The 12,417-nt window shown below is 33.4% G+C and overlaps 1 protein-coding gene across 2 annotated transcripts; it reads right to left on the bottom strand.

The window, feature by feature from the left end:
* Positions 1–209: 209 nt before the first annotated feature.
* On the bottom strand, positions 210–4,890 carry LOC18595499 (nuclear protein). 2 transcript variants are annotated; one of them, XM_007023473.3, is made up of 5 exons: positions 4,363–4,890; positions 3,460–3,677; positions 1,033–1,161; positions 626–757; positions 210–539 (listed from the first exon to the last, which is right to left on the bottom strand). In XM_007023473.3, the coding sequence occupies exons 1-5, from the start codon at positions 4,703–4,705 to the stop codon at positions 426–428; spliced, it is 936 nt and encodes a 311-aa protein (XP_007023535.3). In that variant the 5' UTR covers positions 4,706–4,890; the 3' UTR covers positions 210–425. The 2 variants fall into 2 exon arrangements, with proteins under 2 accessions (XP_007023535.3, XP_017978892.2); XM_018123403.2 differs by having other exon boundaries at positions 3,460–3,660; positions 4,363–4,562.
* Between the last annotated feature and the right edge of the window lie 7,527 nt (positions 4,891–12,417).

The following is a 12,417-nucleotide window of genomic DNA, read 5'->3' as shown; positions in this document are numbered from 1 at the left end:
ACAATGAAAAATTGGACAGGGATGACTGTTTGATCACCTTTGTATTAGCATGTTAGTATCTGCTAATACACTCTCTTTCAATACAAGTTTTAGTCAGCTCTGGGGCTTTGCCACCCTTTCTATCCAATCCCCATATTTATGGGCAATTTATTGGGTATCCTGTGTAGATGTTTCTAATGTAGCATCCACTCCATTGACAAGTGGATCCGTTTAATAGAAAAAGCAATGAAGAAATCTTCCATTGCATTAAGAAATGAAGAAAGAGAGTCAGATACAGGAGAAGGCTTTGGTTGAATTTTCTATTGACCATGCATATAAAGGTATCATGGCAAGCATAACTAGTTCAATTCTGATTGTCAGTCTGTTACAAGCACAAGCAAGAATTTGGATTCACTACTACATTTACCAGTCTAAATGTTCTCCTCCTACACAACTTTTAACTCTTTGAGCCATGCTGTATGCAGGGGACAAGGATCTGGTTTCCCCTCGACAATTGCCTTCTCAGAGATTGAGTAGAACCATCCATTCCTCCATTTGAACTGTGAATAAAACAAACTTAGCAAGAAACAATTATAGCAAATTATGGTCTTCCCAAAACTTTCCATAGTGTGAATTGCAATTTCACCTCTTTAACTGCTGTTGGAAAGTGGGCCACTGCTCGTGAATAAGCACATAGCCTATCCTCCATAGCTCCTTCAAATGTTATACCTTTCTCCCCCGCAGCAGCAGATGCAAGTTCTGCAATGAGGCTTGACACCTGAAAACATAAACTTCAGTTCATGTGATCGACAGATACATAAATGGCAACAACATCCTTTAAAAGCTGATGCATCACAAAAACAATTAGTTTAACAATATTTGCCTATTAGGCTTATTCACCTCATGCCATAGATGCGCTGGTAATGCAACTACAGAAATAATATTATTTTAATTTGATTTTATTCTTACTTAAGGAAATCAATTTGGAATAATGTGCAAGTAACCAAACTAAAATGCTTCACACATATAGTACTGTTGACAAGAATGCTCCACCTCAGAGCGGTATTCCTTCTCTACATCGCCTACAGTCGCCCCAGGATGACGAGCTCCAACAAGCATGAATGCTGAAATCCATATGAGCTTTTCCAACATCTGCTTCTGAAATGCTTCTTTGTCAAGGACCTGGTAACACAACATGATACATAATTTAGTTAAATAAAGTAACCTATGAAAATACAGGAGAAAGGTTATTAGTCCCTTAAGGCTTCCTCTCAGTATGCAATTTAGATTTCAGACCTTTTTGTGTACCCGTGTGATCCCTAAACTAACAATTTTGAACCAATTCAATCCACAAATTATTAACACCATCTACCAAGATGCATTTAACATGCTGAACTGGAGGTATCATGAAAATTTTTAATCACCAGCAAGGAGAAAATATTCACATAAATGATTATCAAATGGCCCAAACTCCTATAATAAGTCAGTTATCGCCTTATGACCAAACTCCTCCTGTCACCATGCCCTGTACCCCATTCTTCAACCAGCACCAAAAAAACCTCCCTCTGTCTATATTTATGTCACAAACTCAGTTCTCTCTTTTATCTTTTTCCTAGAGGTTGCCCATACTTTCTCTCCTAGAATGCTTTAATAGAGCTCAAATAAACCACCCCAAACCCATGCACTGTTTTCGTCAACAACCACCAGTCAAGCTCCAAAACACCACACATTTAATTATTGTAGCAGGTTTGATACTGTTTGATTTTGTTTGTGATTTGTATGATACCAATTCTAATTTTAATCATATAACATACTGTTAAATATTGGGCCAATATACAATAACCCAATCATATCAACATTCGCCCATCATCTGCAACTTCACTAAATTCTTCCTCATGCAAGAATTAGAAATGTGACTATGTCGATCAATGAATTGTAAGTTTCTGTTGTGAGAAAACCTAACCATTTCTTCATAGAAATCATTCTTATAACCAACATTGTCCAAGGAGAAAGAGCTTAATAACTGGGGTAGCTTTATTGCTGCACTTCTCTTAACCTAGAATTACACAAAAACTTTAAATTTGAAACACAAAATAGACATGAACTAACCCATAAAGCCATGTAATGATGCCACAACAAGCACAAAGAAAAACAAACTAAATCACCAACACCCACAGATGACTTCAATGAAGAAGATTGAATTTTCTTGTGTTTCTATTATAAGAAAAACTAAAAACGATCTCTCAATTTGCATGAGTTGATTCCAACCTATGAAGCATGGACAGGCTGTTTACCCATACATACCAGCTGGTGTCATATCAGTGTTTGACATGGACACATCTCTGACAACGCGAGATACATGTTGGATGTGTGGCGATACACCACCAAAAGAAAAAAATCGGACACGGCCAAGACACACCCAGACATGAAAGGGACACAGCTGGACATGGGATGGAATTTTTCTTTTGTTGAATATACTTTCCCAAATCTGGAATCAACAATCATAGCAAAATTTCATATCAACCCCTCATTAAAATCAAGATTTTGAACCCCAAAAATGATATTACTATGCTAATAAGGTCATGGGCCCATGGCTTTTTTGTTGCATATCTAGTTTACTCGTATTGGTAACTTTTAATGTACATTTTGATTTAATTGAATTGTGAATGACAAGACAGCTTTGTGAAGAAATTGATTATATTTGAATGACAAGTATCAATATTTACATTTATTAATATTTTCTTATTGACGTGTCCTGCCATACCCTTGTTCTAATTTTTTAGAAATTATCGTGTCGCCTTGTTTGTATGGTGGCATACCTGTATTGCATGTCTGTGTCCGTGCTTCCTAGATTCCAACCATTTCTCCAAAATCAAGGAGATAAAGGGTTGTGAATCTCAATTAAAACATAGAAAAAAGGAGATAAATTGATTGGGTCGTGATAGAGAAAGTGTTAGTTGTGGGTTCAAGGGACAAAGAAAGGAAGAAATGTGGTGCGCAAGAGAGGGGGAACGCCAGAGCCACGGGGGAGAGTGAGGAGAAAGAGAAACAGATGGATGTTTAAAGTGAAAGTGGGGTAAGTCCAGACAAGCTTGAGGAGGAAGTAAAGGGGGAAAACATGATGATTTTCAAATATTCAACGTGAGATATGTCAGGTAACTCATGTCAATTATAGTCACATGGCTCCTGTCATGTGTCATACTTAGCAACATAGAAAGACTTAAAATAGCTAACAGAGTGTCAAATCCTGGATTGAACTTTGGAGCAAAGTCCTAAGTCGGGATTTAACCATCTTTTCTCTGAAAGTTAACAATTGTAGTCAAACAACATTAATAACAAAATTGAACAGATTCAATACCCGAATTTCACCGATAGCATTCAACCAAAGAGAAGTTTGAGCAAAGACTTGTGCATCAAGCAAAAGTTCATAAACCATTGGTGCACCTTTTTGAAGGATAACAATGAAAATGTTTCTTTTACCTTGCAAGAGAGGCCTCCAGCATGCAATCTAGTAGCTATAGCAGATGCCCATTTCCCATATGCTGCTGTTAGACCTTCAGGATTTGTGTCAGTCTTCCCATCAACAGGAGGTTCCCCAAGTTTTGATACAGCAAAATATGCCAGCACTTGGTCTGCATCATTAAGACCTTTACTTTGAAGCCATGGCTCCAGCATGCCATTCTGGAAAAAAACCAAATCTGCTAGATTGTCAACACCCAATGGATTATCAAATCATTTTTTGAAAGCAATTGAATCAACAAAGTTGCAGTGAATAAAGACGAAGTCCATAAGAGGGGTAAACATTGCATTATATATTCAAGTAATTTGAAAATGACAAAGGACATAATAAAAGAAATTTTCCGCAGAATAATGCATCATGATCAAATCATTTAAGTATCCAAATCATGTACAAATAAAAATGTAATTGAGCTATGTAATGGTATTCTGTAAGAACCCCGTTTTCAGGCAGTGACTTCGAGAGCAAGTTGTAAACCAGTTCAAAATTGAAGTCACTGTTAAGCTCTATGTTTGAGTAATACAGTAAGCAGTGAGAATCCTACAGAAATTCTTGATGACAAGATAGAACAAAGATATGCTAAGCATGACTAACAAATCTAAATCTCACCAACGGACATTGACTTATTAAACATTCACTGGAAAGTTCATTGAAACACCAACAAGGAAAAGAGCATTCTTAAACATTCACATAACAGCTCCAAACTTTATTGAATTATTAAACTGTTATAAAGAAAAAAATGGGCTTTTTTCATAATTATCCATGGAACTCAACAATTAAACAAAAACACATAAAATGATCATTTGTTTTGTTTTTTTTAATTAAACCAAAAGGGGCAAATAGAGGGTATGATCAGGTAGTGGTACCGTCCCAACGAGACTTAGGAGTGGCCTCAAGCACAGACTCAAGATCATCATTCCTAGTACAAACCAAAATGGGACCTTCAAAATCAAGCGGCACGGGTTCACCTCTCTTCACCAGCAAATCATCCCCCTTTCCCATATCTTGCAATGCCTTTCCCACTCTTCCACCGCCAACAATCACCGAGGGCACAACCTTGGCAGCAGTAGTAGTTGGAGTTGCGGCCATGACAATGGAGATGGACTTCTTTGGTGTAAAGATGAGTGTGGAAGTGAAAAGAGTGAGTCTTGTAGATATGGTTTTGGAAGAATTCGAGCAGAGGAAGGAGGAGCTAGAAAGTGCAGCCATGATGATGGGTGGGTTTGGTGGTGGGCTTTGGAGCCATGATGATGGGTGTTATCGGTTTATTGAGACAAGAAACGAGGTGAGAGCCACTCGATTCTCAGGTGGGCTTATCAGTTTCTATCCAGACGAGAATCGAAGTGTTCCTTTTTTCTTCTGGACGGGAAAAAGGAGTATTATTTTGGAAATTTGGAGGTGAGAAACAGTCCGAGTAAAAAGGGTTTATCGAGAGGTGAAAAAAAAAAACCAATTTCTTATGTTGTTTTGCCCCATGTTACAAGAGTTCTTTTACTTTTATAGACAAAAGAATTGAAAACAACAAAACTTACACGAGTTTATAGTGAAAAGATAAACATTCATATTTTACATAATGAACGGAAAAGATAAAGACGAGCACAAGATAAAGATAAGTACAGACTACACTCATACTGACAAATAATGGTCAGGGTTCTAGTCATAATTTATTTTCAGATAAGGGAAAAGGTTAAATTTTCACTATCATCTGTTGTTTTATTTCTTTGCAGATATATATATATATATATATGCAAAGAAAAAGATCTTCGAGGTATGTATCACAATGTCTTTTGTAAGTTTCACAAGATAACTTTATAGAGAGTTGTAGAGTCTTATCTTTAAGTTGCTTTATAAAAAGTTGTGCAATTTTATCTTCATTAATTTTTTTATAATCCCAAAGCTTTTGAGATCATTCACGATGATCTGGGATTTCGTCATTGTATTCTTTCAATGTTGCTTTTAATATGATCATGATAAGATCCAAGTGTCTTGAGAAAGTAGTCTCATGATATTTATATTTCTAATAAGGGCTAGATGTGATCAGGGATGATCTTATTATGTTTGCAGATTGTCTTTGAAACTCCCTGTATTCTTTTTCAAGTTCTCTGATATTGTAAGAAAATGACTTATATGCCCATGTTGAGGGAATGGTACCAACCTAGGTAGTTCTTCCATGTGTCACAAAATATTGAGGCTTGTAAAGAATAAAAATAATCACATCTTTTTTTTTCTTTACTTCTAATATGGCTAATTCTTTCCAATGAGAAAGTGGATAGAACCATGTGAGGATATCCGTAAAATTTTTCCGCTATGTCTCAACTTCTTCATTTATTGCTTTTTCTTTGAATTCCAAGAAATCCATAATATGAAGCTGGATACCAATGTAATAATTATGTGTTAAGTACCAAAATATCCATTTTAATTCTTCAGGAAATTTCATAAACTTGTAGTAAAAAGGATGGATGAAAGAGTATTTTGGATGAAGGTCATAAGGTTTTAGAATAAGACCACCATATTTTCTAAAAACTTCGATTTGGTATTCAAAAATTATCTGCTCAGTTTTTTGGTGAAACGTTCCTTCTTGGACTAATTTGAGGAATTCAAAAGGGTAGTTAAGATGAAGATTTGGAGCTATTGGGATAAAGGATGATCATATAATGTAAGTTCTTGGTTTTTGTGTGAACCTTGAGGGTTTTGGATTGAAAATCATGATTTTAAGTTCTTGAGTAGGTCTGATATTAAGAGGTAGGAGTAAGTAAAATTGGACCAAATGAATTCAATGATTTGACTGAATTAAATATAATTTGGATCAAAAAGTTTGATTTAGTTCATAGGTTTAAAATTTTTTGTCTAATCCATTATTTGATTGATTTTTTATATTCAAAATTTTAGACTAAATCAATTAAAAAATTGAATTTAATATTTTTATATGATATATAATGTCAAACCCTGTTCTATAAAATAATTACGATGTCATTTACATGCTCAATAGAATGTTTGCATATTTAAGAAGTTCGAGGAATCGTTAAAAGACGATATTGCCCCTAATGGTACCATTAAGTCGATTAAGCTTCGAACTAGTTTAAATAGGAATTTTGAGGTGAAATTAAGAGTTTCACAGTTCAGGGACTACTGAAAATGGTAATTCGGAGTTCGATGATCAATTTGAAGTCAAACCGAAATTTTTACTATCTAGGGGTAAAATGGTCATTTGCCACTTGGGGACAAATTGAGAATTTTGAGAAAAGATTTTTTTTGGCCCCATTTAACTTATTGGAGTATGATTTGAGTATTGGAGTATAATTTGAGGGTTTGGCAGTGAAAAAGTTTAATTTCGGTGATTTCTGAAGTGTAGGGGTAAAATCGTAATTTTTCCACCCACTGATAAAATTTGAGATTTTGAGAGAATTTAGATCAAATTTGACAAATTGGAGAATGGTATGAGTATAAGGGATGAAAAATATGTCTATGGGCAATTTTTAAGTTTTTGGGGTAAAAATATAATTTTTGACTTTTACAGGGGCAAAAGTGTAAATTTTAAAAATAACTCCACCAAGACTTTGGATAAGTCTGAGAATTTTATCTAAGCTATGGATATGTGGGACAAGTGTATGGTGAAAATTTGGAAATAAATGGATGGCTAGAATTTAAGGAATTAATAAAATAAAAAATGAATAAAATAATATTATATTATATTATTTTAGCCTTTAAAAATGTCAACATTTCAGAATTCTCATCTTCTGCAGCTGTCCAAACCAGGAGAGAAAAAGGGGGAAAAGAAATAAGAACCCTAGCTGAAAAAATTTGGGGAAAATCAAGAGAAATCAAGAAATCAAACATTAAAAAAGTAAATTTCATTGATTTTTCTTGTGATTTTCACTACCCATGTATTTTTTTCTCATTTCCATGCAAAATTAGAAAGTGGGTATGGACACCCATGCTGGCCAAACCTCTATGGATGAGTTTTGAACTTGAGTTTTGGTTGATTTTAATTGAATTAAGTGATTTTAGTTAGGTTATATTGAAATATAGCAAAAATAAGCTAGAGAAATAATTTTCTCCCATTGAAACCCATTATGCTGAATTTTCTAGGGGAATATTGGCTGCTGATCTTGATGTTTATTTAAGGAATTATGATGAATAATGATGAATTATGAGCTTAGAAAAATAATGAAAATTTTCGGAGCAAAAATATGAATTTTTACCTACTAGGGGTATTTTTGTAATTTGCTATCGGGACTGATAATTTGCACCACACTAAGGAACATTAAGTCAATTTGGGTGCAATTGAGGTATAGAAATTGAAAAAAATTAATTTGGAGTTTAAACGGACACGTATATCGATTTATCGAGTAAAAGACCGAAATAGGCTAATATCTCGTTTAGGCAAAATTTAGACATTTTGCACTTCATATCATGCATTAGTAGTATAAATTAGTTTATTTTAGTTTAGTACCAAAGTAGTAAACCTCTTAATTGTGCAATTTGTCAAGGTGGCGAATCCTCTGGCAAGGGCAAAGAAATCGCACTCGAGGAGTAATAGTTGGAGTACCCAAATTTAGTTTTCAGAAACTGTGAGTAAACTTATTATCGTCTTAATTATCTAGAGTAGTTTTATACAATTATGTGATTTTATGAAAAATGAGTTTAAATGGTAAATTGTTATGTTTTAAGAGAAATTGTGATTTTATAAAATAATTTTATAAATTTTCTGAAAAATTGAATACTGGTTTTGAAAATAGAGTAATTGGAGACTGCTTGCTTGTGTTGTAAATTTATGGTTTTAAATTGAATGGCTTATGACAATAAATGAGCATGAATGGCTAAACTGATTTTGGTGTTAGAATTATTTGTACTGTGTATTTAGCCTTGAGAGGCTAGGTTGCGATAAATTGCCATGTCATGCAGAAAAAAATTTTATAAATCAGGTGGTAGATAAAAGATTAGCTACTGCAGTGGTGGGGGGTTTCGTGGGCCAGCCTATTAGAGGGGCACGGTAAACTCCTTTATATTCTCACCTCGGTCGTAGAGGCGCGTAGGGTATCTCCTGAGGTGGGCTTTTTGAGTGCACTTCACGTGGACCACCGCGTGAGAGTGAGACTCAGTCAACGCCAAAGAACGGCTATGTTTCAAAATAAAAATATGATTTATGCGAAATATAAATTTTTAACAGCCTTGACAGACTGGGTTGGATACCCCTGATCCAGGTGTCACCGAGTACAGGATTTGGCATGAGCCAAGTTTTGAGTAATTTACGAGCCATATTGATTATTTGGTTGAAATGAATATTCGTGATGTGAAAAATTTGTTGAAGTTAATTATTTTTTTAGTTGTCTCTATTTACTCGCCTTTAGATAGTTTAGATGGTGTCTGTTTACTCACTGAGATTTTATAATCTCACCACCCTCAATTCCCTATATTTCAGGTTCAGGATAGCCGATAGATGGCCGATTGCATCAAGGACTTCAGTTAGCCTTGCATTGTCAAAATTATAGGTTCACAGACTCGCATCTTATTGGTTAGTTAGGGGCTCACGTGTCATTGTAAAAAAATTTTATACTTTCGTTATCTGATTTAAAATATGTATGAACATATTTAGCTTTTACATCATGTTTTTGGCGAGTTTCGGTATTATCGAAGAAAAATGACGAAAATGCCGCTATGAGCTAGAAAATAATATTTTATTATTTTGATTTGGAAACAACTTATGATTTCTTGAAATGCAAGATTTAATAACAGTCACTCACCGGGGAGATGCGGAAGCTGATGCTAAGCCTTACGGGGTTCTGATCGGCATTCGGTGTAATGAGTTCTATCGGGGACGTCGCGGCTGTTGTCACGGGCCCGATGGGAGTTCCGGGTCGTGACATATAGCATATAGGGATGAACTTTTTTTAATCTTACAAGATAAAAGTGTTTTCAAAAATAATTTTTTTATTTTAATTGTTTTTAACTAAGAGAAAAGATTTTTTAATAAAATTTCCCTTAATAAAAACTCTTCATACTCAAGCGCACATGTTGAAATATTTTTTTTTTGAGAAAGAAGAAATTAACTTCACCACTACTCAAGAACAATAATACAGAAGTGCAAAAGTTAACCATAAAATATTTAAATTATAAAAAAATACAAAAAGATAAAAAAAGGTTATTGTCATAATCATTCTCTTATATGCACAAACAAACAAATGAAGAGAAAGAAAAAGAGAAGTGAAGACAAAACTATTTTGGTTTTTGATGAGTCTCTTGTTTCTTTTTTTGTTTTTTTAGTTGGTGTGGTTGTTATAGAAGGATCCTAAAGCTTTAATAGCTAAAACCCTAAGGATATAATGGTGGTATGCAATAGTTGTTGCAAGAGTTTCGACGAAAAGATCAATCTAGAAAACTAAAAAAAAAATATTGTTATACATCATATTGAAAAAATTTTTTGTTACACGTCATGTTTAAGATGTTTAACTCCAAAAGTTTATGTCTTAATGAAATACAAAAATAGAGACTAAATTACACACCATGTTTAAAAAAAATAATAGAGTAAAATACCCTCACATTCGTAAGTTTTGATTGAAATTATACGGAAGTCCATTAGTTCTCAAAATGAACACTCCACTCCAAATGTCTAAATGACGTTAAAATTAAATATAAAATATCTAAGATGCCTTTTTTTTCTTTTTTCAATTATTTTTTTCTCTCAAGCCAACTGGTGGTGTCCCTTACACTGGCTGACCATCCATCTCCACCTTGCACTCCATGGAGTGCACTAAATCTAGTGCTCCCTTAAGAGTCTCGATTTGGCTCTCTAAGTGAGCCCTAGGTTTGGTGCTCCTTTGAGAGCCCCAGTTAGGCTCTTTAAGGGAGCCCAACCCCAAATCGAGCTCCCTAAAGGGAACATTGGAACTCTCAAGGTGGAAGCCCTAATTGGGCTCCTTATGGGAGCACCGATGCTCCCTTAGGGAGCCTACATTTTTTTAAAATTAATGAAAAATTAATAAAATTATATATTGGTAATTTTTAAAATTAATAAAGAGTAAAATTATCTTTTAATATTACCACGTCATCAAACTAATGAAAACATTAACAATTGACTAACGACTGGACCAATGTGTTTAATAGAAAATATTTTTGAGACAAAATGTCTATTTTGAAAATTAATAAATTCGCTTAGAATTTCAATTAAAACTTAAGGGGTGGAGGCATTTTACCAAAAATAATATTGTTACACGTCATGTTTAAGAAAAAAGTTATTACATACTATGTTGAAAAAAAAAAAGTTGTTACACGTCATGTTTAAAATGCTTAACTTCAAGAGTTTATATCTTAGTGAAATATAAAGATAAAGACTAAGTTACAAGTCATATTAAAAAAAAGTTGTTACATGTCATGTTTAAAAAAAAAATTATTATATGCCATGTTTAAGGTGTTTAATTTCAAGAATTTATGTCTTAGTGAAACACAATGATAAAGACCAAGTTACATGTCATGTTGAAAGAAAAAAATTTATTATACGTCATATTGAAATTATTACACGCTATGTTTAAGGTGTTTAACTTTAATAGTTTATGTTTTAGTGAAATACAAAGATAGAGAACAAGTTACACGGAAAAAAAAATTGTTACATGTCATGTTGAAAAAAAAAGTTATTACACATTATGTTTAAGTTATTTAACTTTAAGAGTTTTATATCCCAGTGAAATATAAAGATAGAGATCAAATTACATACTATGTTTAAACTATGTCAAATTTAATAGATTTGTTATACGTCAAGTGCATTAGAGTTGTTATATGTAGGCATGGCATGCAAAAACTCTGGGCAGTATTCTAATTTATAGATTTCACTTATATAACTTCAACTCATCATTTTTACAGCACGTTTGGTTCACGGAATAGATAGGAATAGAATAGAATAGTTATTACGTGGGAATAGAATGAGGTGGGAATAGAATAGAATAAGTATTATGTAGTTTGGTATGATGAATGGAATAGAGTAGGAATAATTATTATGACTTATTACAGTGTTTGGTTGGTAACAATAGCTTTGGAATAAGAAAGGAATAAAAAATAAAAAGATAAAAATACCCTTTATTATATATAATTATTTTTTTATTTTATTTTTTAAATATTAATAATTTATAATTAATTAAAATATTAATAATTTTAATATCAATATTTTAATATAATTTAATTACTTATATTTTAATTAATAATATTTTATGTATAATTTAATATTATTTTGATTAAAATATTAATAATTTTTATTTTTATTTTTATTTATACTCATTAAAAATTAAATATATTAATAATTTAATAAATAAAACATTAATAATTTAAAATATTAATATTTAATATTTTAATCATATTAATATTAATAATGTTTCAATTATATATAAAATATTAATATTTTAAAATTTACAAATAATTTATTCTTTTTTATTCTATTTTTGCCTTTTTTTTTTCATGGGCCGGTCGCCGGAAAGGCAACCGATGTAACAAAACGCCGATATGGCGCACCATTTGGCCGGATCTGGCCACTATGGCGCCAGATCGGCGCTTCCCCACGGCTGGATCTGGCTGTGGAGTGCCAGATCCAACCGTGGGATCTGGTCGGGAAGCACCAGATCCGGTGCTTCTCGCGGCGAGATCTGGCCGTTGAGTGCCAGATCTGGCTGGATCTCGGTTCAATATTGTCGGAAAGGACTAGATCGATGTTTTTCGATCATATTCGGTTGTTGCCGTCGCCGTCGCCGCAGTTACCGCCGCCGGTGTTGAGTTCCAGTTAGAGAAAGAATGAGAGAGGGAGAAGAGAGAGAAAGAAAAGGGAAAATGAGAGAAAAAAAGTATTTATAGGTATAGGGTTGTAATATTTTTAGGTTATAAGGGCTATTTTGGTCATTATATATTTGAAAGCTATTTCATGAGCCATGGAATAGCTA

This window comes from Theobroma cacao, chromosome 6, assembly GCF_053813885.1.
Source record: "Theobroma cacao isolate CCN51 chromosome 6, ASM5381388v1, whole genome shotgun sequence".
Classification (NCBI taxonomy): Eukaryota; Viridiplantae; Streptophyta; class Magnoliopsida; order Malvales; family Malvaceae; genus Theobroma; species Theobroma cacao.
Note: the sequence above shows the minus strand (reverse complement) of the source record. Positions and strands in the feature narration are given on the sequence as shown.

Bases quoted from the DNA above. Each gene is read 5' to 3' on its own strand.
- LOC18595499 (XM_007023473.3), bottom strand. From the start codon at position 4,705: ATGGCTGCACTTTCTAGCTCCTCCTTCCTCTGCTCGAATTCTTCCAAA. The intron at 1,162-3,459 runs GTAAAAGAAACA...TTGTGTTACCAG, and splicing joins CTGGAGGCCTCTCTTGCAAG to GTCCTTGACAAAGAAGCATT. The intron at 758-1,032 runs GTGGAGCATTCT...TTATGTTTTCAG, and splicing joins AGAAGGAATACCGCTCTGAG to GTGTCAAGCCTCATTGCAGA.